Genomic DNA, 24,839 nt, shown 5'->3' with positions numbered 1-24,839 from the left:
AGAGGAGGCAAAAGTCACTCTCTAGAACTGTCCCTGCCACTCTCCCCACTTCCAGGATCTCTGTATCAGAGAACTGCCACTGTGGGCCGAGTGGGAGCCACTGAGCTTGGGAGTGGGAGTACTTCTAGGGGTACCCCACGGATGACTCCAGGCCACTCGGTGGAGAATTAAGCATAAGATTCTTTATGTTACTTCTCAAAAAAATATCATCTGTCCACCATCCAGACTCTCTCAGGCCAAAAACAATATCCAACGGCTCTCCTTGGAACAAGGTTTCCCAAATTCTTCTGCACCTGAAAGATAACGACAGAAAAGGGCCAGAGGTCTGCTCCCTTAGGGCTAAGACTCCATGTTTCTGTGACTGGAAGATTCTAGAAGTTGCGCTGATGGACCAGTCTTTTCCATATACCTCTGCTATGTGCTACTGAACCCAGAATGTTGTGGGGTGCAGGCCCATTGTTGAAGCATTATCCCTCTGCGCTGGTCCTTGAAATACTAATGGACACTGAGAATGATCAGCCTCTTCAGGTTCTCAGACTGATGCAAAACTCAGTCCAGTTCAACTGTTGGGCCTCATGAGGACAAACAAAGGCCATCTCCTAACATCTGCCCTCAAATGGCCTCTAACCCCATGGATCCAGAAATCAGCCCTTTCTATTGATTCTGCCCTAAACTTGGCAGCGTGGCCACCGGGAACACTGTTGTCCAGTGTTGGCATTGCCTGTCACTCTTTATGGTACTCCTGATACTGGGCTTCACCCACGGAATTCTCCTGCTGTAGCACATGCTAGCGCTTTGCTCTGCTGTCCAATCCCAGTTGTTCTGTCTCCAGCCTGTCCCCACTAGGCCTCCACCTTCCTCTTGAGAAAGGTCCTACAAGTGATCCTTCTTTCACATTGTCCCTCTCCATGCTTGTGATAGACCTTGCTGAGGGGCTGGGACAGCTGCTGCGGGCGTGGTCCAGCATTCCAACACTCACCTGCTTTTCTTAACATTCTGCAGAACTTTCAACTGGAAGCAATTGCCCTGATCTCTTACAGAGAGGAAAGAGGAGTCCAACTTCTATTTTCTGCCCTCTTTGAACCTTTGTTTAGAAACCAGTCTTCCAGATGGTTCCCTGCTCAGTCTCATGAAATAGAGATACCGAGCTCTGGACAGGTTCACAGTTCTCTGTGTTCCGAGCTCCAGAGAGCAGCGATTACTACACCACATTCTCGGCGTCTCAAACACAAAGCTTGAGTTGAACAAGCTCCTCACAGTGAGCTAGTGAAGCAAAGGAGCCCAGGGACTCGTTCCAGCCTCTCAATAGCTGGGGGATGACTCGGCAGTACTCTGAGGAAGGCAGATGGCACTGTTAAGTGCATGAGCTGTGTGGCTATTAACAGTCCCCACTCGACCTGGTCACCACTCCAGCCTACTTTAGTGCTCAGACTTGTGTGTTGCTGCTTCCTTTAAGCCCAGTCTTTAGACCTTCTGTTTACGGTGCCCTATCTTCAAGTATGTCTGGGCTTCTGACATTTTTCTCATGCCTCCCTTTTCCTGGCCTGATCTAATTCTTGCCCTGTACTGATTGGCTGTGAGTGGGAGCGGCTGAGTGCGAGGCCTACTGATGTCCACTCAGGAGGACCATTCACCTTAGGGTGAGGCTGCACTTGGAGATGGCACTCTCCCGTCACCTTGGTTAAGTATCCGGACAGTGCCAACATCCAAATGCTGCTGTCGGAGTCTGGCATGGGTTCACCCTCCTCACCTGCGCCACTGAAAGCTTACGTTGTTTCCCAGTAACCAACCCAGAGCAAGATAACAGGGGTCTTAAATGCAAAATACAATCTGTGCTCTTTTTCTTATAGTTAGACAGGGTTAGTGTCTGAGTCTTATGGGTAATTTTTTGCCCTGGGTTTTAGACACAGATGGGGGCAAGTACTGTTTGGTTGTTTTAATACAGACTTGAAATATTCCTTAAGAACAAAGCTGGTTATTCCAGGCACGGGGCTCCACACATCATCTTCCGGGGATCTGATGCACTGGCTGAGTACCTCCACTTCTCAGAGAGGGCTCGATCTGTTTTATGGCGCTTAGGAAGTTACCTCAACTTAAGGATCATTTCCCACTTAACTATAGGAAAATAAAATAGCATCCTAAGAGTTCTGTAAGGGCAGAACTGGGTAGAATTCCCCTCAGCCTTTTTGCACTATCAGGCGGTCTTCACTGCACGATCCAAATCCGCCATCCTGGGTCTGGGCTGACGGCTGAGTCTCATTACTGTTTGGGCTGGCATTCAACTGGGATCCCATTTTCTTTCGTTCTCTTACACTGGAAGAGACACGCATCATCCCACCACAAAGGTGACAATACTTTGTGGCACATCAAGCATTTCTGAGAAGGATGAGGGTTGACTGTTCACACTTCTGGGGATGTTTGAACAGGGACCCAGTGCTGGCATGTAAGCCTGCCTCGCTGGCGTCTCACATGGTCAAACTGAGACAGCACATAACGACGACGGCTGAGACAGCCTGTATCTCGGAAGCACAGGCAGGGGTCGTCCCCGAGGCACCTGCGTTACAGGATGAAGACTGAATGGAAGAGTGAGAGAGCAGAGAGAGCAAAGCCCCGGAACCAGGTGAGGAGGGAGGAGCAGCAGCCATGGGGATGATTTTAGGCACCGAGTCAAAGACTGGGTATGGTACCTTACAACGCTCTCATCCTGCTGGTTTGGACCACCCAGGGAGGTAGACAGCCACCTACTGTGACTGTCTTCCAAGGGAAGCAACTGCCCTGTTGCCCCCTTCAAAAGCATGACCCTGACTGGGGCTGCTGACTGCTCACAACCCCTGGCGGACAGTGGTGGAGGGTTAAGACTCTCACCTGAGTATTCAGCTGCTCCTTAACACCTATTATATAGGTCTTGCTGCCCTAACTGCACTTGGCCTCGGCAAGGAACCAGAGTTAAGCTAGCATAGCTGAGATGCGGGTGCTGGGGGTGGGTTGCCATCCATGGCTGTGAGGAAGCCCTCATCCCTGGTAGATAAAGGTTTTGTGGGTGGGGTACCCGTAACCCTGTAAGTAACCCCTCTATGCTCCTTCAGGAAGCCCCATGAATTCATGGCTTTCCCAGAGTCAACTTTGCTGAGACCTCAGGAGGAGGGTAGATACTGCTTACCTCTCCCCCTGGGAGGCAACGATACCCAGCAGAATATGGATTCTATTCACCCTTGTATCCCAGGAGGCGGCATGGACCCCACTTGCACAGGGACGCTGAAGGCTCTGGAAGTGACATGTTTCCAAAGAGTAAAAGCTCAAAGTTAGCTTAGGAAAGCAGAACTAGGGTCTGCGGATCAAAGTGATGTCATGCTTAGCAGAGAAGGTGTTGCAGATCCTACACCCCAGGCCCTTCTCCCTGCAGTGCCAGGCACCTTAAAAGGTTGCCTTCCTGCTACTGAATGTGACTTCTACTTAAAGGCAGGTTCTCACTGTGTAGCCCAGGTGGCCTTGAACTCATGGTTCTCCTACTTGTGACTCAGATACCAAGCACGTGTCCTCATGCCTGACCTGTAGGTTGGATGTTAAGTATCTCCCCAAGGTCCCCAGGGTGGCAACTCCATCACGTGCCATCAAAAGCCCAAAGGCATGGAGTCCACTAGTCACATATAGTAACTTCTACAGCCAGGAGACAAAAGTAACTTGTTCTCTTTATAAGGTGGTACCTGTCTGTCAAATCCACAGCAAACCAGAAGACAGCCCCACATGACCTCTAGTGAACAACAGTGGCAGCACCACTGCTGTCCCAGTCAGAGTTGATGACAGGCCTGGTCATGAAGGCAGGTGCCCAGACCCTCAAAGCCACCAGCCACTGCACACCCACTGCTCCAAAGATGCAGCTATGGTTGCCTTGGTTACTGACTCCCACACTGTGGTCACACAACTGTGCCAGAGTTAAGATCAGGGTCACTAATGAGGGCACTCAGAGGGGTCTGGGAAAGAGGTGCATTTGCCAACTTCTGTGATGTAAATACTTCTATCCTGGGCAACTGTCTGGTACTAATAACATCAGTCAACTTGAGTCTAGGAAGAATGAATAGGATCACACAATCACTTGGCATTCATATTTCTACCACAAACATGTCAACCATAACCTAAAAGGAAACATTCAAATGCACGTGTTAGGAAGTAGGCTTGTAACTACACACTTCTGTCGTCCATGTAATTAATCTACACTTACGTAACTTTGGTTTTAACAGTGGCTGCACTTAACAGCTAGCAAACTCCCTACAAGTCAGTACAAGCCCCGATGAGCCACTTCAAGTGCACGGCTCATTGCAGAAGAAGAAAACCATGGTTGACATATGGTAGCCAAGAGTCCAAGGTCAAGGCTTAGAAAGGCCTCTCTGGGGCATCCAGGGATGTGGAAGAAGAACTACATGGGGCGTGAGAGGTGGCAGGGATGGCCACAGAGTGACCAAGGTCTGGAAGTTGTCATTTTATAGTGGCTATTTCTGGATCACAGGCAGTAATTAGAGGTTGGGTCATTGAGGTCTCCTTCCGGTACCAGGAGAACTGTGAAGAATGTACTGAACACTCCCATCATGGTGGTCCTCCATATGGAAAGAGCAGTCCTCTTCCCAAACAGGAACCCTGCCTCTCCCCAGAATGCTCACCAGGCAGTGTCTGGAAGAATCTCTGCCTTGCTTGGCTCCTTTCTCCATCCTACAGAGACAGTCCTGTTAGAAGAGCAACCTAGAATCTGTCCCTCCTTACCCATCACCCGGGTTTCACCTTTGGGCTCAACCTTGGAGCAGAAGCAATGGTGTGACAAGTGATGGCGGCTTTGACTCTGAGGAACGAGGGAGGTTCTACATAAGAGCCACATGCCAGCGCGCAGTGTGGAGCACAACAGGCCAAAGCCCCCAGCCCCCCCACCCCCAAAAAAGAGAGGGCTATAGAACGTATCTGCGTGATAACACAGTGTGAGCACAATTAGCTGTTGTCAAAGCATTTTGCTGGCTGCATTCATCTCCTACGTGGGAGAATAAAACTGTCATAACGATGACAATTTTATTCAACATTGGTGCAATTACCAAGCCTAAAAATAGGGAGCAATGGGGGTACTTTGCTTGAGGCTGAGCTGTTGCCCCTGTTGCACGACTGGGACAGTGACTCTCCCACCCCACGCCCAGGAAGGGACAAGGACAGGAGGAAAGCTGAGACGTGGTGAACACTGCTCTGTGTTCCTATGAGGCGCAGCTAAGTTTGTCCTTCCCCACCCCCACCCCCGGATGTAATCATCTGGCACACGGGAGGGAGGAGCAGTGGGGGGAGGACCAGCGAATGAGATTTCCTGGGACAAGATTGTAGAGCCAGGCTCTCTGCTAGGAGCTCTGCAGACACAGTTGACCTATCACAGCCGTGGGAGGTAGCACGCACCTCATGTGACAAAGGAGCAGCAGTCTCAGAAAAGATGAAGAGCCCACCAGACTAATTGCAGCCGGACCCCCCAGGTGGCTCACTGTGAGTTTCCTGAGGCCTGCTGCTCAGCCCCTGCCTTGTCCATAATCACTCCACACATCCCTTTACCCTTCCTGTACTGCACCGCTCTCTCAAGAATTACAGAATTAGCAAGGTCCCGGAAGCAAAAATGACTCAGGTGGGCAACTTGGCAAGTGTGACATTGGCTTGGGTCCTTGACCTCTGTAGGGTCTGCATCAAAGTTTTCAATTATCATTTAAAGACAGTCATAGTCCCTGCTTCACGGTGTCATGGTGGGGATTGAATGAGATGCGCCCGGCCCAGTGGTTGGCAGGAAGCTGGGGCGTGTGGTAGAGCGTAGGGAGCAGGGCGCAGCCCCTCTGTAGAGTACTTACCAGTACCAGGCGCGCCAGACATGGAGTCACACCATCTTTGTAGCAAGTTGTGGCAGAGCCTGTCTTTCCTCTCTCATCTTAGCTGAGGGAAATGTGATCTTGTGACTCTCCAACATGCAGGCCACACGCAGCGCAGCCACACAGGGCCACAGCATGGGAACAGGGCCCATACTCCAGGCCACTCCTGGCCGGTGCTCTATACCCCTAAAGTACCCTGACCTATGCTTGCTACGAGGGATCTAACTTGCTCTAAGGCGTTTCTCCCGCCTTCCTTCCAGGAGGCACACAATGGAAGAACGGCAGCCAAGCAAGCAAAGTTCTGTGGGAAGAGGTCCGGCTGCTGGTCTTAAAGCCATGCCACAGACCTGCTGTGCATCTCTGCAAACCACTCTTCTCATTGGCCGTGGCACCTGCCACTCACCTGCGCTCTGCCAAGAGTCCCCCCCCACCCCGCCCCCATCTTGCTTATTTCTACCATAAGGAAAATGAGCTTCTCCTGGGGAACCGAGGGTTTGCTCTAACTCCCACGAGATCACCAGACTTATTTCCCAATCACAGCTGATGGCAAGGGAAAGTTCTGAATGTTTTTCTTTCATAAAGGTGGGACCTGCCCAAGAGGCACCAGCAGTTCCTGCGGCTTTCGAAGGACTAAAGGATGAATCTCTCTCACACACACTTCCCCCTTAACAAAACCCATGCCCCCACGCACTTCTGCTAAAGCTCTCTGTTTAAAATCTTTTCTCATAAAAGTCAAGGCTTTTAGTGGGGTCAGAAAGGGCATGTTCTCTTAAAGTCAGCCACCAGGTCTTGTAAACTCCTCCACTTTAAAAAAAAGAACAAGAGGACCGTGTGGCGCGTTCAGTGTGCTAGGGAAGCGGGTTAGAAAAGGTAAGGCCCTGTAGTATGAGCCGGGACCGTTTACTGCTAGGGGATGAGGTTAAATAGATCACTGAGGAAGTAGGGACGTGGTACAGGCCTCCTTCGTAGGTTTGAGTTTCCCAAGTCCACATTAACAATCTCTGATACAGAGGCAGGTGGATTTCTGAGTTGAAGGCCAGCCTGGCCTACAGAGTGAGTTTCAGACAGCCAGGGCTACACAGAGAAACCCTGTCTCAAAAAAACAAAACAAACAATCTCTGATATTGGGGTGTCCTGTCAAAAGATACTTTAAGCCCTTTTGGAAGAGGGCAAAGTGTAACAGATTCCTGGAGAGAGGAAAGAAGACCTCTTCCTTACCTTCTCCGTGTCTGTTTTTTTTTTTCTTTTCTTTTCTTTGTTTTTTTTTTTTTCTTTCAAGATGATTGATGGAGTTAGCTTTGCCCCTGACACCCAGACCCCGCTGTTTGTTGATGGAACTAGCCATCCCCGGGAATGGTACCAGCTGAAGCTGAGTAGCATCAGCAAGTCACCAAGTTACCAAGGGAAAGCATTCTCCAGGCTGCAAGGCTGTGCTTGATGCAGCTGGGCCCTCGGGAAAAGCAGTGTTGTGTTTTTCTTCTTTCTTGTAAGTTTTTTTCCCTCCCTATTTTGTTGTCTGTAGATTTCTTTTTTTTTTTTAATTTTAGAAACACTGTTTCTTTTTGAAACTGCTTTTCTACCTAGTAGTTTGCCAACCATATGGATACACAAGCAGCCCGGGAGGGGTTGAAATGAGATGAGGTGAGCCACTCAAGTTGTTGCTGCATCTTAAACATAGCACACAATGTGTTACACAAACACCATTCAAAAACCTGAGTCACAGAATTCAGATGGGCGCCGGTACAGACATAAATAGCGCTCGTGTGTGTGTGTGTGTGTGTGTGTGTGTGTGTGTGAGTGGTGTAATGGTAGAAAGCAAGGCAGTTTGGGGAATCAGGTAAAAATCATTGTGCCTAATTTAAGCATCATAAAAACTCAGCCTTGTCAGTATTTACACCGGCCCTGCAACTCCCACCCAAAAAGAAAAAGGAGCAAAAGCCAAGTGGAAAATTCTAAATAAGCAGATGTCCCCACATTGATCTGAACACCACAAAGGCTGTGAAGCATCAGTGGAAGTGACAATTGTTTTGTCTCACTTGCTGGCTGTCCATACCCACGTAAAGAACAGCTCTCTGTGTCTGGGATGTGCACTGTTTTGAGGTTTTTTTAGGCTTTGGCTCATGCCAGCCAGCTGATTGGCATGTAATGACTGATGAATTTTTGGTACAGTGGCAGAATACATCTCGGGAGGGTGAAGAACTCACACCTGGGACATGTTGCGAACATTTTTAGAAATCAATGTTCTCCCCTCCCCAGTCGACACTGGACAGGACTTGATGCCCACACCCAGCTCAGGAAGCCACGGCACTCAGGCTCCCGCACACAGAGCATCAAAGTGCCGTGAGAGGTGGCTCAGGGCAGTCCCCACAGCCTTGCACCAGCAAAGCATGTGGCCACAGCTCTGGGGAAAATATGACAAGAGTCTTGGGCAGCCCATGGTGTCCTTGTGGGTCTCAGCCATCCCTGAAGATCTGTCGCTGGCCCCGAGCCATGCTGTCCCTTGATGGACACCTTCCAGAGTCTGGCCTCGTGTCTACCATCCCGCCGAGCTCTCTGGGAACTTGCGTGGTTCTGCTGCTCAGGGAAGTGGATGAAGGGGTAATGACAGCATCTCCAGAGGTCGAGTGTTTCAGCAGCTGCAAGCTGACACCCCCATGCTCACAGGGGTTCCGCAACCCATGTGGGATGTGAAAGGCAAAGGCAGAGACAGACACACGTGGGGTAACATGGCCCTGTCTGCTGTGTGACTTCCGTCCATTCGGTCTCTGCCAGCTGGGTCTCTCCGTCATCCCCGTCTGGTGCTCCTCTAGCCACAGCTGCAGTGCTTCCCAGCCTCTCCTCTCCGTCAGCAGGGTCTGAGTTAGGAGCTCACTAAGGTGTAAATCATGCTGAATGCAAACAAGAACAGGAAGACAGATGTCAGCAGGAGTCTGGCTCCCCACAGCCTCCTTCTGAGGCTGGAACCTATGGTGTCACCTCATTCCTGTCTCTGGTCTCCAGGTCACCCACGGAGGCCTTGCTACAGCCCACGATGTGTCTGTTAGGATGGCATCCCATGTCCCCCATGAATGGGTTGCCTCTGGATGCTTATGAATAATGTGGGCCAGGGCACACTCGAAACCCTTCTAGCCAGGCCTGGTGACACAGGCAGGCCTGTGATCCCAGCTTCTCCACAGACAAGGCAGAAGGCTCGGGTTTAAGAGCAGCCCAGGCTACTCGGCAAGGCTAGGTCTCAAAATCAGAAGAAAAGAGCTGAGGGCATGTGACATGGTGGCGGGCGAAAGTGAGGTTGAGTTCACTCCAGAGAGAAGACTCTGGGGGGAGGGGGGACATGGAGGCCAACCTTATAAAGGAAAAAGTAGAATGGAGAGCCAGGCATCACAGGCTCCTTTAACTCTTTGAAGAGGCCTGACCTGCCGTACACAGCAGCATTAGATCTAAGATGTTTACTGAGGCCAGGGCAGTGGCTGCTTCCCCTGTTGATGCAGAAATCCTAACAGGTGACGGTGCTCCCCACACACACCCAAACCTCTGAGTAACCTCATCAGGCAGGGCTTTCAGTGGGGCACAGAGATACAATTGGCTGAGGACTTGGGGGTTGGGATTCGCTCAAACACTGTTCATAAGCTTATGCACCGGACAATAAACTCAGATCTCTACCCTGCTGCTGGCCTCTTCACGAGACTCCACTGCTTCACACCCCCCTTCTCCGTCCTGTTCCCACAAAACTTGAAGACTCTCCCAGGAGTGGCCTCTGCCTTCAAACAGCCTTCCCCCACCCTCTGCAGCTTCCCGGGAGAGCAGCCACCTTAAGGCTGCAAACGCCTTAAGCCAAAAGGACTGGGTGAACTGCTGGTCACCTCAGCTTCTCCAAGGAGGGTCCTACAGCTTCTCAGGCTTCTGCGGCATAGAGTGGGAAGCATCCAGACCATTCATGAAGGATAAAACTCTGATGCTGGAATAACCCTTGACTTCATGAAGAAGGCACTAGAATAATTCTGTGATTCCCCCCAACTCCTCATAGTTGAGGCCAGCCATGAACCTACGTCTTCCTGACTTCTACATCTGCTGACCCTGGGGATCAAGGAGGGAATCAGGACCAAGCCGACCTTCCAGAGTGCCAGTTTCACCTCCAGCACATACACCAGAGTTACCTGGAGTTGCTTATGGAAAGTGCAGGAATCTGGACAATAGATCTATTCCTGCTGACGGGCACCGTGCCAGGGGCCAGCTGCACTGGAATCGGCCACCTGTCTCTAACCGCTGACCTTGCTTTGATAAAGACTTGTCTGTGGGGTCTGTATGCAGTTTGAAGTTCAGTCTTCGAGTTATACGTGGTGTGACCATTAGCTGTGACCCTGGGAAACATTTCAACCTTCACAGATCCAGGTTCCTCACTTTAACTATGTGGGCAATGGCGGAATTTATCTCGCAAATTCGGCAATGCACATGGAGTTTATTTTGGAATGTCCAGCAATGCAGCTTAATGCACCCAACTTGTGCCCAGAGATGGCTGAAAAGTTCTCCGCCTATGCGGAGACAGCATCGGGGTGTCTGAGGACATGTGTGACCCTGCAAAGACAGGGACAGGATAGCAAGGTGGCCGGGAAAAGGCCCCAGAAATGAGCACAAAAGGGATGAGGAGACATTTCCAGAACAAGCAGCTCCAGAGTACAGACCACAGGATGACAGCTCACGGCGCTCTGCTGAGCTAGGGTGTTCAAGTGACGAGGTGAAGAAAGGGACCCGGAAGAGACTCTGCAAAGTCGGCAGGATTTGCTCAATTAGGACGGTGTTATGAAACATGGAGGAATTGCAGTATAAGCACTTAATGACCCAATGTGCCTCTCTGTGGGGTGTGCCTGCTGCTGTGGCGGGGATAAAGGCCGCTAATACGGTACCCACGAATCTTCACAAACAGGCTGAGGGCAAGGGGTAATGATCCTGGGCCCCTCCGTTCACTGGTACCCTGACGAGAGGAGCCGCTGAGTTCTGAAGGGCCTGAAGCCCTGCTAGTTAGAAGCCTGTGATGTGACGACCCCGCAGCTGCCTCCTAAGAGATGTCATTAGATGTTTCCTGAGCTGCAAAGGAGGTGCACAAAGGCGTCTTTCTTTCCCAGACACCCTTGCTCTGGAGTCAGGGTCAGACAACTGGGATCAGATTCCATTAGCCATGTTCTGTCCCAGGCTACCTCCCGAGAAGCTACCTCTCCAAGGCCAGCCTCAAACCCCCTTCCATTTGCTGCTGAAGTCAAAGCCAGAGGAGGGCAGGACTCACCAGTACAGGTAGTAGAAGAAGGAGAGGAGGTAGAAGGCTAGCTTACACCAAGCTTCCTTCTGGCAGTAGCTCAAGGTGTCAGCATTCATGACAACCGGCGGGTCGTAGGCCAGCTCTGAGCTGTCTGCTGGACAGTGAAAATACCTGCAGGGAAGAGGACATGATAGCGATGTCTCTGAGGCTCAGGGTTCCCTATGTTGTCAGGCCAAGGTCCCCTCGTTTTGTACTTTGTTTCTGAAGATCTGTGCCTCCTACCAACTCAGATTCTAACCATTGCTAGAGTACAACTTGGCCACAACCTTTCAGCAGGTGTTTACGACTTCCAGGAGAACCACAGTATCATATAAAGGTGTTCTGACAGAAGAGAACATGTCACCCGGGATTATGGTCTGAATGTGGACTCTCCCCTATAGGCCTGTGTGTGGGCAGATGTGGTGGCAAGCTAGTGGCCCTGTCTGGGAGGTTATGGAACCTTCAGCAGGTAAGGGCTTACTGGAGGAAGTGGGGACAGTTATAGGGAAGTCCCACTTCCTGTCTCAGCTCTGTGCTTCCATCTTCCAAGATGGAATAACCCTGTGAGTTCCTGCCGCCGTGGGCAGAGCCCCAGCCTCCATGCCTTCTCCACCGTGGTGCGATACACTCCCTTCCACTGTGAGTCCAAATCATTCCTTTCTGCTTGAGGTTGATTCTGATAGCCTGGTACCACCTGGAAGACACACGTAGGCATATGTGGAAGAGTTATCTGACTACCTTCTCCATGTCTATATTCTGAACACTAAGTGCCTTGGGCTAGTGCCCACTAGTCAGACTTTCATTTAAACTCCGGAATACCATAGAGAGGCATTAGAGAGGCATTTTTAGGGATATGGGTTGTTTTTGTTTGTTTGCTTGATTGACGGAACATTCGCCATCTTTGGGGAAGCCAGGAAAGAGAATTGTGGGAGATGAGTCCCCATTAATGCCTACAGCCACATCAGTTCCACAAATGTCACCCAAGGCCAGGGCCTTACGTGATAACTGGGGCCTTTGCAAGTGTCTGCAGCTCTTAGTTTATGCCCACCAACATCTGTAGGGCATAGCTTCCCCGTGGGGCCCAGGAGCCCACCGCAGCTGGGATGGCCCGGTGCTGTGCTCCCTGGTCACTGTGGGGAAGGATTCTGGGAGGCAGGAGTACACGCTGCTGCTCCTATCAGGCCTGGAACAGTAGCACCTCCCTGCCCTGAAGAAGTACCAGGCACAGGCCTGACCTGAAGAACAGAAACGACACACACACACTCACAGAGCTGGCATCTCAGTCACCTCTTCCTTCCCTTCAGAGAACTGCACTGGCATTATCTGTCACTGACACTATGCTAAGAGGACATCAGAAGCCAGATTCGATGACAGCTGCCAGCTCATAGCCCTTGGGCCACTCACCTCTCCTCTTCTCCAGAGCAGATTTCAAAACCTATTTGCTGTCACCAGGCTTTGTTCCCAGGTGACCTCATTAAGTGGAGGCAGAGGAACCAGGTGGCTGAATGGCTTGGCAGGAAGGACCAAGACTATTTTTTACTAGCTGCTTACCAGACTGTCCTTCCTTGGGTCGGTCATCAACCCACCCTGGGCTCAGCTGTAAGATGGGGATAAAAATTGCCCACCTCAAAGGAGAAGTGTGATGCTGGTATATATTGAGTGTGCAATTGGCCTCTCCAAATGGCCACTAAAAAGTGGTGACCGGGTCAGTTTCACTGATGCAAAATGAGTGTGAGGGTAGAGGGTACTGTGGTATGGACCTGACAAGGAGGCAGGTGAGCCAGGGGCATCTGATCAGTCTGTAAAGCACTAACACCTGGACTCGTGTTCTAACCCTGGGGACAGTGGTGTGAGGCTATAATTCCAGTGCTGGAAATGTTGATGCCTGTGGCGCCCTGGGATTCATAGACCAGTCAGCCAAGCCTACCTAAGCGAGTTACAGGCCAACGAGAGACTTTGCTCCCTCCCTCTAAAAGGGAGATGGTGCCTGAGGAAAAACACTGGAGAGTGTCATCAAAACTCTACCCACATGCACACCTGTGCACACACACATAGATATAAACACACAGGGGACAGAGGTAGTCAGAGAAAAGGAAAAGAGACAGAAGGGGGTTGGGTTCCGGGACTTTGGGTGTTTAAGGATGTCTCTGTCTTCATTCTGTCTGTCTTTGTGTTCTGATAACTTTCCTAAGAAAAGGCCATCAGAGATTCAAGAACCAAGACAAGATCTTTACAGGCAATGAGACCATGGCTGCTCCCCCACCTACTCACACACACACACTGAGGGAGAGAAGAGGAGGAGGAGAAGAACAACAACAACCCTAGCAGTTGTTTCTTATTTCCCCTCCCCCTTTGGAAACTACTTATTTACTTTATGTCTCTATAGATTTGACTATTCTAGAAATTTCATGTCACTAGAATCATATAATGTGTTGCTATTGGCTGCGATATCTTTAACTTATATTTTATTTGAGAATCATCCACACTGTAGCACATTTAAGTACTTTCTGACTTCATAATTTTAAGTACTTTCTGATTTCGCAGTTTCCACACAGAGGTTCCGTTGTATGGATACACCACATTTTCTTTAGATGCATCAGCTAACAGTCATTGATACTGTTTTCAGATTTTGGTTTCAGGGAATAACACTGTAGCTGCATTTCACTCTCCCCTGCAGGACAGGGGGCGGGGGTCCAGAGCAGAGCCAAGAGGGATTTACTTCCAGCTCCTAGAGAGTCAGATTGTTCTAAGTATCTTTGTCTGTCAGCTTGACACAATCTAGTCATCTCACAGGAGAGTCTCCACTGAGGAACTGCCTGGATCACATTGACCTTTGGGCATGTCTATGAGGGACCATCCTGACTATGGATTGGTATAGGAGGGCCCAGCCCATGGTAGGTAGATGGTGCCATCTCCTAATTAGGTGTTCCTGAGTTGTGTAAGAAAGTCAGGTAAACATGAGTTTGCTTGGAGGCCAGAAAGAGGCTTCTATTGTCTCTTCCTTCAAGGGTCTGCTTGCCCCTCAATAATGAGCTGTAACCTGTATTAAATAAGTCTACTTGCATTTGGTCAGAGCTCTTAATCACAACATAACTGTATCTAGAACAAGGTTTCTTTAAATGGAGATAAAGGAAGGCCCCTAGTGGCGATCCATGTGGGCACACTGCCATTGGGTGCAGAAGTGAAGGGGTGACCAGTTCCAGACACACCTACCTCCAGAAGTGATAGAAGAGCAGAGGAACGTTGAGCCCCAGGGTGAGCCACTCCTGGGCACACAGGAACATGATGCAGAAGAGGCTGTGGATGGAGTACTCTGGAAGCACCAGCTGGACAGGGAGCAGAGACGCACAGGCCCGGTTAGAGGGAGGAAGTGTTCCACCCACTCACTGTTCCCACTAGGGTCACTTCCCTGTGACTAACCACTTTGTTTTAGACCCAGTCCCGAGTAGACACAGGCCCTCTGTACTTGCCTGGGAAAGGGGGAGGAGGTTGCCTAGCATCTGGGCTGTCTGAAGAAACTAACAGTGTCCTGTGTCACCTTCCATCTGTTTGTCTATGTTGCTGGCTCCTCGGTGCCCTCCGCTAGCTAGCTAATAGGTGTGTTTGTTCCTAATACAGGAATGTCCCGAGAACAGAAAGGCCGAAGATAGGCCGATCAAGATGTGCACAAGAGAAAAACCAAGGAGCAATAGTGAAAACAGGTGTCCTCTTTGAAAAGGGAGAAGTGAGCTCAGACTCCCCCAGGGAGATACAGGGGGACTGGTGGAAAAAGACAGACATCCCTCCGGGGTAGGCACATGTGGTATAAATGAAAATTGAAAACTGAAGATGACTAGAAAGCAGATAACCAACCCCTTCCAGTAAGGAGAGCTATCAGTATGCAAACACACTCGTGTAGGCAGAACACACATACACATGTATGTGCATGGCCTGTGCACATACATGTTGGTGTTTGTTCTTGGTCATGTTTGTTCTCGGCATCTTAGACCATCGTGAATGCTCCAGTCCAACAAACTGTGTCTTTCGAATAGCGGCTCATCCTCCCCTGCTCCTCTCAGCCCCATACCTGATTCCTTTTATAAACTGACAAAAAGAAAAGAAGAGAAAAGGAAAGAAATACCAAAGTTTTAAGTCACTGACTGTAGTTCAGAAGGCAAAAAAAAAATAATAATAATGCATGTGTATGTGTGTGTGTGTGTGTGTACATGTGAGCATGCATACACATCCATGTGTGCCTGCACACATATTTGGAGGTCAGAAGACAATTTGTGGGAAACAATTCTTCTCTTCTACCATGTGGGTCCCAAGGATAGAACTCTGGCTATCAGACTTAAGGACACTGAACTATCTCACCAACCATGCATAGCACGCTTTCTGACCTGCCCTAGAGACCACCGCACTGCCTACATGTGATCAGATGTTCTGTTCTGGCCAACTGCATTCATCTGTAGTATGGCTAGACTGCCCGTGACATGACATCTATAGTCATAGCCCTAGACTTCCGTGGGTAGGAACGGCCGCTTCAGACCAATCTGCTTTGGTACAGAACAGGACATTAGCCTTTTGCTATAAGCACATGAGCTACCTGGCCAGTTGGCCCTTGAAGAAAATAAGGACATATTCACAGATTAAAAATAAATGCATATACAAGCATGCGTGTAAGAGATGCATTTTGTAACTGGGGAGTCGTGTTTATTCTTGGCATCTGGTGAAGAACAAACTGTCTTAACCTTTAGTGATTCCGGCTCAGCACAGACTCAGCGCATGAGCACCTCCCCTCCAGGGTCATGACTTCAGTGGGTGACCCAGGCACAGCTTGCTCCTGCACCTATGAATCTCAACCCTGAGGTGAGAGAGGACATGTCCCCGCCATTTCTCCTTAAAGAACCTCAAAGCAGTGCTTGCTGGCTTCATCCACACCCAGGCAGGGCATCACCGGGCTACCTCCCATGCCTAGAGCAAGCCCACATTCTCAGAGCTGGCACACCAGCCCCACTCTACCATGCACATCTCTACATTTCGTAGCCATCACTTCCAAGCACTTATGCCAAGTAATTAGCATGCTCAGAGACAGCAAGCAACTACGGGTCTGAATCATCCATTACAGCTCCATCCCCGCCTCCAGTGCCAACACCAAACTTCTGAATGATGACAGTTCAGAATTCATGCCCTCTATCCATCACACTGCCCCTCGTTCTCTGGGACTCAGTGGATAACAGGAGCTGTGACTGGCAGGGAGAATCTATCACCATCCCCTGTGTGGAGGAAAACACTTACCAGAGGCCAGCTAGCCTTTTAGGGATGAGGGAAAGCTAGAAAATCCTCCTGCTGTTCGGTGTGGGTCTTCCCACTGCCTCTCAGTATCTAAAATACTGAGCAGACTTGTTCCTTAATCCCAGGAGACTTCAAGTAACTGCGATACCCTTGTGGTATATGTACTGTCCCTCCTCTGTCTCCAGGAATCCCATGTCACACTGATGTGGACAATGTAGGAACCTTATTCCTCGCAGACCAAATGGAGCTTAGCCAGGCCACCCGCACTGTCCCATACCAGGCCTCACCCTAGACCATCCACACCTTTTCACTACTTGGCCTTTGGAACATGAGACATCGTGTCCCGGATCCCAGCAGCTGGGAGGGACCCCATGGACCATGAGTGGAAACTCTATGAGAAGCCTGGAACACTTAATAGCCAACGAAAAATGCCCCCAAAGTCCTGTTCTGTTTCCTCTGACACTGCAAAGAACAGTTATAACAATGGGTATACTTCATCATCCTGACAACGCCAGTGAGGAAAGAGGCCCCAGGCTACCTGTGATGGGCAGAGTGGGAGCAAGCCATAAATTTTTGTTGTTCTGAGCGACTGAGGGTCACGTGTTCCTTCTCACTATGACACACTAAGGTCCATCCTGTCTGATGCAGTCAGAGCCGCAGAATGAGAAATCAATGAGAAAAGCAGAGCTGTGTTCTCCCCTCTTCACCCTCCCGAGCATCCTTCCGGACCTTTGTTTACACCCAGGCTGGTGTAACATGTGTAACATGCCCCTGTTGCTGGCCGCATTGAGTGCCAGGAGAAGGACCACCAGGCAGGTATAATGCGTATTCATTCTGCTGGGTAGCCAGCTGGGTTGCTCTCAGCTCAGAGAGAATGGCTGCTTCAGAAAGATGCCCCACACTTGAACCTCAGAGAGAGTATAGAAAAGTAGGTTGGAACTCTGACCGTGCCTGTGGCTAGTGTCATCCCTTATCACCGACAGACGCTGTTTCCTGTAGCCGAGCTGTTGAGCTGCACCAGTACCTGTGGTTCACTGAATGAATTATAAATAGACGCCACTTCATGTAGACCACAGTCTGAGACCACATGTCCTTGCTTTCTGTAGTTATAAATAGTAAGAGTGGTCTCACTATAGACATTGTGGGCTCTAAAGAGGTGACAGGTAAAGCCAGGCTTGCCTGCACATACCCGTGATCCCGGGCTAAGGGTGCAGGCTACATGGTGAGAACTGGTCCCCCAAAAACCAAAACCTATCAAGCAATGCCTGCCAACTTGAGAATAGCTGAAGGCTTTGTGATGAAGGCAGAACCACTGTTAAGGAAGAATAAATCTGAATATGCATGGGAAAGTCGGCATTCAATGAGACATGGCTAGCAAAACCAGAGAGGCTGAGGAGACTGATTGCTCAGTGGTTATAGCACTTGCCTCACACACACACACACACACACACACAAGGACTGGAGCTTGGATCCCCAGAAACACAGACATATCAGGTAGGCACCGTGTCCCACCTGTAATTGGAGGAGACAGGGGATCTTCAGAGCAAACTAGCCTACTAGACCAGCCATAAAGGGCAAGCTCTGGATTTGATTGAAAGACCCTGCTTTCATGACTGGTTGAGAAAGAAGAGTGACTAAGGGAGGGAGATGTCTGCCGACAACCTTGACTCTCTACATATGCGTACATACATGGGCATGTATGCACACACATTTGCCCATACACATGTACACATACATATCTACACTACACCCCTATCATCACACATCTCTCTCTCTCTCTCTCTCTCTCTCTCACACACACACACACACACACACACAGAGAGAGAGAGAGAGAGAGAGAGAGAGAGAGAGAGAGAGAGAGAGACAAAGATAGAAAAAGAAAACCAGCAACAATAAAACAAAGCGCTCACTATCCTGCGTAGCCCTTTCACAAGCCACCAAACGGACCACGTATTTAAGAGTGTATAGAGCAGACCAGAGGAAAGGTAGGGCTGGGGTGCCTGCCAAGCCCAGTACACGTCTGACTCACTGCCCAGATTCTAGAACTCAGTTTCTATTTGCTGGCAAATATTCCCATCTGGATATTCCTGAATCCTCACGTCCCCCTGTAAACCTCTCCCGAGCCTCTAGTTTGTCCTAACAGCACCTCAGCTTCCTCTTTCTCTTCAGCCTGCCTGAGACAATACAGATCTGCCATGGTCATTTCTACAGGGCACTTGGATCTGCTCTTGTTTTTCATTTCTACTGCCCTCTACAGGCAGGGCCCCTGTACTGCCCCCAAAGCTAGGGTAAGAACTGTGTAGCAGAGTTCAGTCTCAGAAGACAGGATCCTTCTGTCCAGCAGAGACATATCTCCTTTCTCTGGCATCTGCCATGCCTTCGCTCACATCCTTGTTTTCCCAGGAATTTTAAAAATTAAATTTATTTTTTGTCCATCAAAATATGTAAACTTTCATTGGTAACTAAAGAAAGCCTTAAGTACTTGGTTTTAGCCATCTCGAGCATCTAAAATATATTGTATAAAAATCAATACCAAAACAGACTATAATTATAATCTAAAATTTAAAACTTTTTTCAGATTTTTTTCCTTGATTAAATTTGTTCTTAGCTAATAACACACATGCACACGGTGCTAGATTCTGGGAGGGAAGGAACCATTATCTCCTTTTAAACAAGATTTAAGTTTATTTTTATTCTTGGTCTAAATATTTTCTCCCTGTCACTGCGGCTTCTCACTTATCTGTGTGACCAACCATTGGCTGCCAGGACACAGGCATCTTGGGAGAATAACGCCATGTGACAGTTTGGGGTTTCTCTTCAATGTGCTGATACAGAAGGGCAGAGAAGAGACTTTCTTAGCCTCACAGGAAGAGGAAGCAGAGAGGATGTCTTATCTTATATCAGAAGTGAGGAAGTAATATGCTTGGCATGAGGGAGGCCTTAAGGCTAGGGAATAGGACAGATAGTAAGAGGTAGGAAATCCACCTGAGTCCCAAGAAGGCAGGATGTCTAGAAGGAGCTGTGTGTGTGTGTGTGTGTGTGTGTGTGTGTGTGTGTGCGTGTGCGCGCGCGCACTCGTGACTTCACATATCTGTGTGTGTATGCATGCAGAGGCCAGAGGGGAACAGTTTGTGTATGCATGCAAAGGCCAGATGAGAACATGGCCACCCTCCATCACTCTTCCTTTACACCATGAGGCAGTCTTTCTCTGAAGCTTCAGCTCGCCTTTATTTTTTTCTTCTAGCTAGGCTAGCAGGCTGTAAGTCCCAACAATCCTCCTGCCTCCACTCTACCCAGTGCTAGGGTTCCAGTTCTGCATAGCCACAGCCAGCTTTTTCTGTGCTTTTTGGAGATCTGAACTGGGCTCATCATGCTTGCCAGACAAGCACTATCTTCCACAGAGTCATCTCCCCAGTCAGGGGCCCAGATCTCTGAAACAAACAAGCCCTGCCCATGGTCATAGAAGGATCCCAGCCGCGGAAGGCCCATTGCCACAGAAGGCCCACTGAAGATCTGGACCTGAGTTCAGACTGAAGGCCGTGGAAACTGCAAGGCTTGTCTCCCCAGCTCCCAGTGTTGCCTGTCAGCTCAGACAACAAGCTTTGCAGCTAATACACACTGGTCTGCAATGATGAGCATTATGTAAATTCCTTCTGGTTACATAAGGATCAACCACAGGATATGAAGAACCGCAGCTAACTACACCAGGCCCTACTTCCCTTATCTGTAAGGCGCCACGCCTGCTGGTGGAGGATGCAAACTGGACTAGGAAGGACGGTGCTCTCAGATGGTGAGCTAGCATCAGAGGACGATGGCCCTGCAGCAGTGGGGATGATCTTCATATTGGGAATAAACGTCCTGGAGAATTCCTTACTCAGGAAGTAACTTGCCCTTCTTCCCTGAAAGCCAGGGAAACAGCCCACAGCCAGATTCGGCTTCCTACTTCTCAATCTAGACTCCTAGGGTCTTCTTGGACACCAGCTTCCAGCGTCTCCAGGTGGGCAGAGAAACAAGCCACGGGCTGCTTTAAGTCGCTTGCCTATGACGCCCGTGTCTCTGCCAGTGCACATGACCCAAGCACAGAAGCCCTCCCGGGCTAAACAGAATCGGGGCGACTCTCGGCTGACCTGCAGCATGGAATCCAACCCCACGTTTTCAAAGAGCAATCATCTGCCACTGCCCTGGGCTCTGGCTGACTTACCAGAGCAGGGAGCCAGCAGGATGCTGCTACAGTTTGAATGTCCCCCAGAGGACAATGTGTTAAAGGCCTGATTCCCCAGGGTGGCACTATTGGGAGAGAGGAGGCCTAGAGGGAAGTCTTTAGGGATTGCTCTTGAAGGGGACTGTAAGACACACCCTCCTTTCTCCCTTTCTTTCTTTCTCTCTCTCTCTTTCTCTCTCTCCCCCTCTCCTTCCCTCCCTCCCTCTCTCCCTCTCTCCCTCCCTCCCCCCCCCTCTCTCTCTCTCTCACACACACACACACACACACACATATCTCTTTTTTGCTTGCTCCCTGTCTATGCAGTAAGCAGATCTACTTGCTCTGTCACATACCTGCTATGACGCAGTGCTCCATCACAGACCCAAAACAGAACCAACCAGTGAAAGACCAAGACCATGAGCCAAAATAAACTTTTCCTCCTCATTATCTCAAGTGTTTTGTTATGGTGATGGGAGCAAGAAGAGAAAGGCTGGCATAGAGAGGAAACTGGATTTTGCTGGACTGTGAGACTGGGATAAAGTGTCTCTGAGCGCTGTCAGGAAGCCTCACTCTGAAGCTGCCGGCCCTGAGGAAGCCATTTCCATTTGGTTTCTCCAGGTGGTGACGGCCTCTGGGAAAGCATTTGCACTCAGGGAAGGCAGTCCCGCCCCTAGCCCTGTCATTGCTTGCTCGGGACTTGGGATCCTGCCTCAGCGGGCCCAGGGAATTGCTGAGACCCAGGCTTGAGCTGACTAGAGTTCTGCCCGATAGAGGTCAGTTAGGTGTTTTTATCTGGAAGCCAATGTCGCTAAGTGACTTGGCCCAGAATTACAGCGCAGAATCATAATCACCAACTCTATCTGCACCATCAGCTGCAGGTGTGGTTCAAGGCCTGCCACTGCCAAAAACCCTCCTGAGGGTCCAGAAAAAGTTTTGATGTTGGCCACCCATGGCCAAAATCTCTCATGATCAAAACCCTCATGGCTGACCTTAGACGGAGGGGACTGTCTTCAAGGAGAACAAATAGATCACCACACACACACACACACACACACACACACACACACACGTGCGCTCATGCACATACACACACATATGCACACACACACATACACACACCTTTTCATTCTTCTGCACCAGGACCATCAGGGGAAATGTGGGACAAAGGCAAGGGAAGCGGTCGCCTGCCTGAGGGGCTCAGGGCCTGAAGACAAGAACATCCCTGCTCCTCTGTGAATTCCCGATGGTCATCAGAGCACGGAGATTCTGGGTGTTCTTGGGGCCTAGAGGGACTTCCTCTTCCGACCGACCAATGGGCCTCTGTTCCTCTGCCACCCTGAGGCCTGGGTGTGACCTGGCCCTTCTGGTGTTCCCTGCTCCTTGGGCTCTGCTTCGAGGCTTACTGGCTCCGACTGACTAGGGCCCCTCCAGTCCCACTGCCATCTCCCCTGGAGCCTCACCACCCGCTCTGCCACGCACTGAGCACACACACCTGCCAACTACCTGCACAAAACACTTGTTTCCTGGGCTGCCACTGGGGAAGTTCTCCCGTTTTGACCCATGAGAAAACACACACACGACACTCTGAAGAAGATGTTTCCTTCCAAAAGTACTCATGTGGGGGTCGGGGTGGGGGTGGCTCTGCTGCTGGTGGAAGGCAATAGGGCATGGTGTGGCAGGGACAGATGTGGCTCAGTGCCAGGCCCCACCCTCCCCTGACAAAATGGGTCACATTGTTGTGAGCTTACAGCTCTCTCTCAATAGCTCCCTGGTGTCCTGTGCTTCAGAATCTTCTGGAGGCTTTGGTAAAATTGGGGGTGGGGGGGAGAGGGGAATGCCCGGCTGCCTCCTGCCCCGCCCCACACCTGAGCTTCAGAGTCAGCAGTTCTGGAAGACTGAATGAATAACATGTTCCCTATGAGCTATAGGACAGCGCTCCTCCTTGTGTGTTCTCTGGACCAGCCCCACCCCCACTCCACCCAACAACACCCCCAACACTCCCCACCCCATCCAACAACACCCCAGCACCCCCCACCCCATCCAACAACACCCCCCAACATCCCCCGCCTCGCCCCGCACTTGGCAGCTTGTTAGGAATGTAGGATTTGGGTCCCAGCCCAGATCTGCTGGAGCAGAACCTGCCTTGGAAGGTTCCCAGGTGGCTTATGTATGCACATCTAGGTTTGAAAAGCACTTCTTAACACTGATTCTCAAAATAGGGCCTAGCGCCTCGGAATAGCATGTCGCAGACTTGTCAGAAGTGCCGATCTCCAGGTCCCACCCTAGACCACAGTGGCAGATACCAGGCAGAAGCCATAACTTCAGACATTTCCCAGGTGCATCTGTCAGAATATTTAGGCCGAGGTTACACCTCAAAGCTCTCACCAGGCCCCTGGCCCTCCAGTGGGGTACAAAGCTTCTCCAGACCGTCCCTGGGACAAACTAAGCCTGCGGATTCCTCACCCTCACTGCTTGGGGGCTGGGATCTGATCAGGAGCGTCCTCAGTCAAGAGCAGGGGAGGTGGGCCTCTGGCTCTAGCCCTGCCATGAGAGAGGACTCCAAGAATTCTCCAGCCCGAGGCAGGGGGCATCCGCTTGGTATGGAAGTAAACACTCTGGCTCCCTCTGATCCCCACAGTCTCCCCTCAGACATCCATTGTACTCTCTGTGCTGTGCTGGCCCTCTCTCCCTCCCCCTCTTCCCTTCCCCTCCCCTTCTCCCTCTCAAGCAACTTCCATCTGTCTTGGTGTTTCGCCAGACAGTTTTAGGTAAGACAGGTGACTAGCTCCTTTTAGAGCCAAGCTTTGGACTCTGGCCAGGTCTTGCCCCTTCCTCTAACCCTACTGGGTCTGACATTTTGCATGCAGCAATGAGACACACTCCAAATTCAGTAGAGCTCCTGAAAGGTTCCTCACACATGTGCTGAGGGACTGGCCCACCTAAAAACCATGTGTGTGTGGGGGGGGGGAGGAGCCAGGGAGGTGAGAACTGAAATCATTCCTTTTGAACCACCACATTTCCAAAGGAGGAGCAATATCCTCCTACAACTTGCTAGCAATTCAGACAGCTGAAGTTAGCGCTGTAGCTAGATAGCAATCCACGCTTTGTTTTTGTTTTGTTTTGTTTTTGTTTTTATCTAAGCTGGAGATGAGGGGCAGAGGAATTATATCCAGACTGAAGGAACCACTAGGAAATGTTTCTGACTGTGTGAGGGGAAGGGGCAGGAGCCAAAGCGAATGTTCTAGACTGCAGAGGGCAGTGGAGTTAAGGGCTTCCCTGGTCCAGTTCTGATGTGGAAGAGCCCCAAGTGTGACACACTCACAGGTTTTCACGCCCATACCTACTAGGTAGTGAGCTCATATGTGGTGTACCAGCAGCGACAGGACAAAATGAAGATAGCATTGTCTACAGATAAGACAAAGTGGAAACCCAGAGGAAAAACAGGCCACCAGAGACAGCCTGATGGCAAAAAGTGGAAAAATCTCAACATTCATTGTGACTGGAGACAGGGTCCTTGGAGGGGACAGCCTCAGTCAAGGATTACAGGGCTGATTTTCTTATGAGAGCAGAGGGTGTCCTTGTACCAAGATGGAAGAGATAAGCACTTGTCGTAGGGTCCCAGAGAGGTACTCTGCTCCACGGTGCAGGCTGTCGCCCACAAATCCTCCATGGTAGAGGCTGAACACCCTTCAGCTGACCTCTTTCTGACCCAGGAGACGTCTGGGAAATTATTACCACTGCTGCACCTGGACAGGGGAACCCTTGGTGACAGGGCAGAGCCCCGGGCAGGGGGACATTCTCTTCTGCCTCTGTCTGTTCATTTCTATGTTCTTCCACTGTGTGCACGTGTAGGTGAGAGACCAACTTTGTGGAGTTGCTTCTCCTTTTCCATCTTTGAGGTGGGTTCTGGGGATGTAACTTAGGCTGTCAAGCAAGCAGGGTCCCTCACTGAACCATCTCGCCAGCCCCCCACTTCCAGCTATGTTTGCATGGTGGATGGTGGTGAGACTCCCTGGACTCTACTGTCTGAAGCTTGCTAGTGAGCTATCATACTGGTTGCCCCCCTTCTTCCCCAGCTGCCTCCCAGCCCACAAAGGATGAAGTTCAGCTTGGGGAAAGAAGGTAGCAAACCCTAAGACTGTCTTCTCCCCGTCCACAGCTTCCCAGTGTTCCTCCAAATGAGGTTTCTGAAGGAGGG

General features: G+C 50.4%; 1 protein-coding gene across 1 annotated transcript in view; it reads right to left on the bottom strand.

Annotated features, from left to right (window-relative positions):
- Window positions 1-7,651: 7,651 nt before the first annotated feature.
- Cnih3 (cornichon family AMPA receptor auxiliary protein 3) overlaps window positions 7,652-24,839 on the bottom strand; it is a 49,655-nt gene continuing 32,467 nt past the window's right edge. Inside the window, exons 4-6 of the mRNA XM_052199942.1 lie at window positions 14,380-14,492; window positions 11,155-11,298; window positions 7,652-8,764 (exon numbers count right to left, since the gene is read on the bottom strand). Of these exons, the coding sequence (XP_052055902.1) occupies window positions 8,737-8,764; window positions 11,155-11,298; window positions 14,380-14,492 (285 nt within the window). The 3' untranslated portion in view covers window positions 7,652-8,736. The remainder of the gene's footprint in view (window positions 8,765-11,154; window positions 11,299-14,379; window positions 14,493-24,839) is intronic.

Source organism: Apodemus sylvaticus, chromosome 12, assembly GCF_947179515.1.
Source record: "Apodemus sylvaticus chromosome 12, mApoSyl1.1, whole genome shotgun sequence".
NCBI classification, from domain to species: Eukaryota; Metazoa; Chordata; class Mammalia; order Rodentia; family Muridae; genus Apodemus; species Apodemus sylvaticus.
The sequence above is the reverse complement of the archived record's forward strand: the minus strand, read 5'-3'. Positions and strand labels throughout refer to the sequence as shown.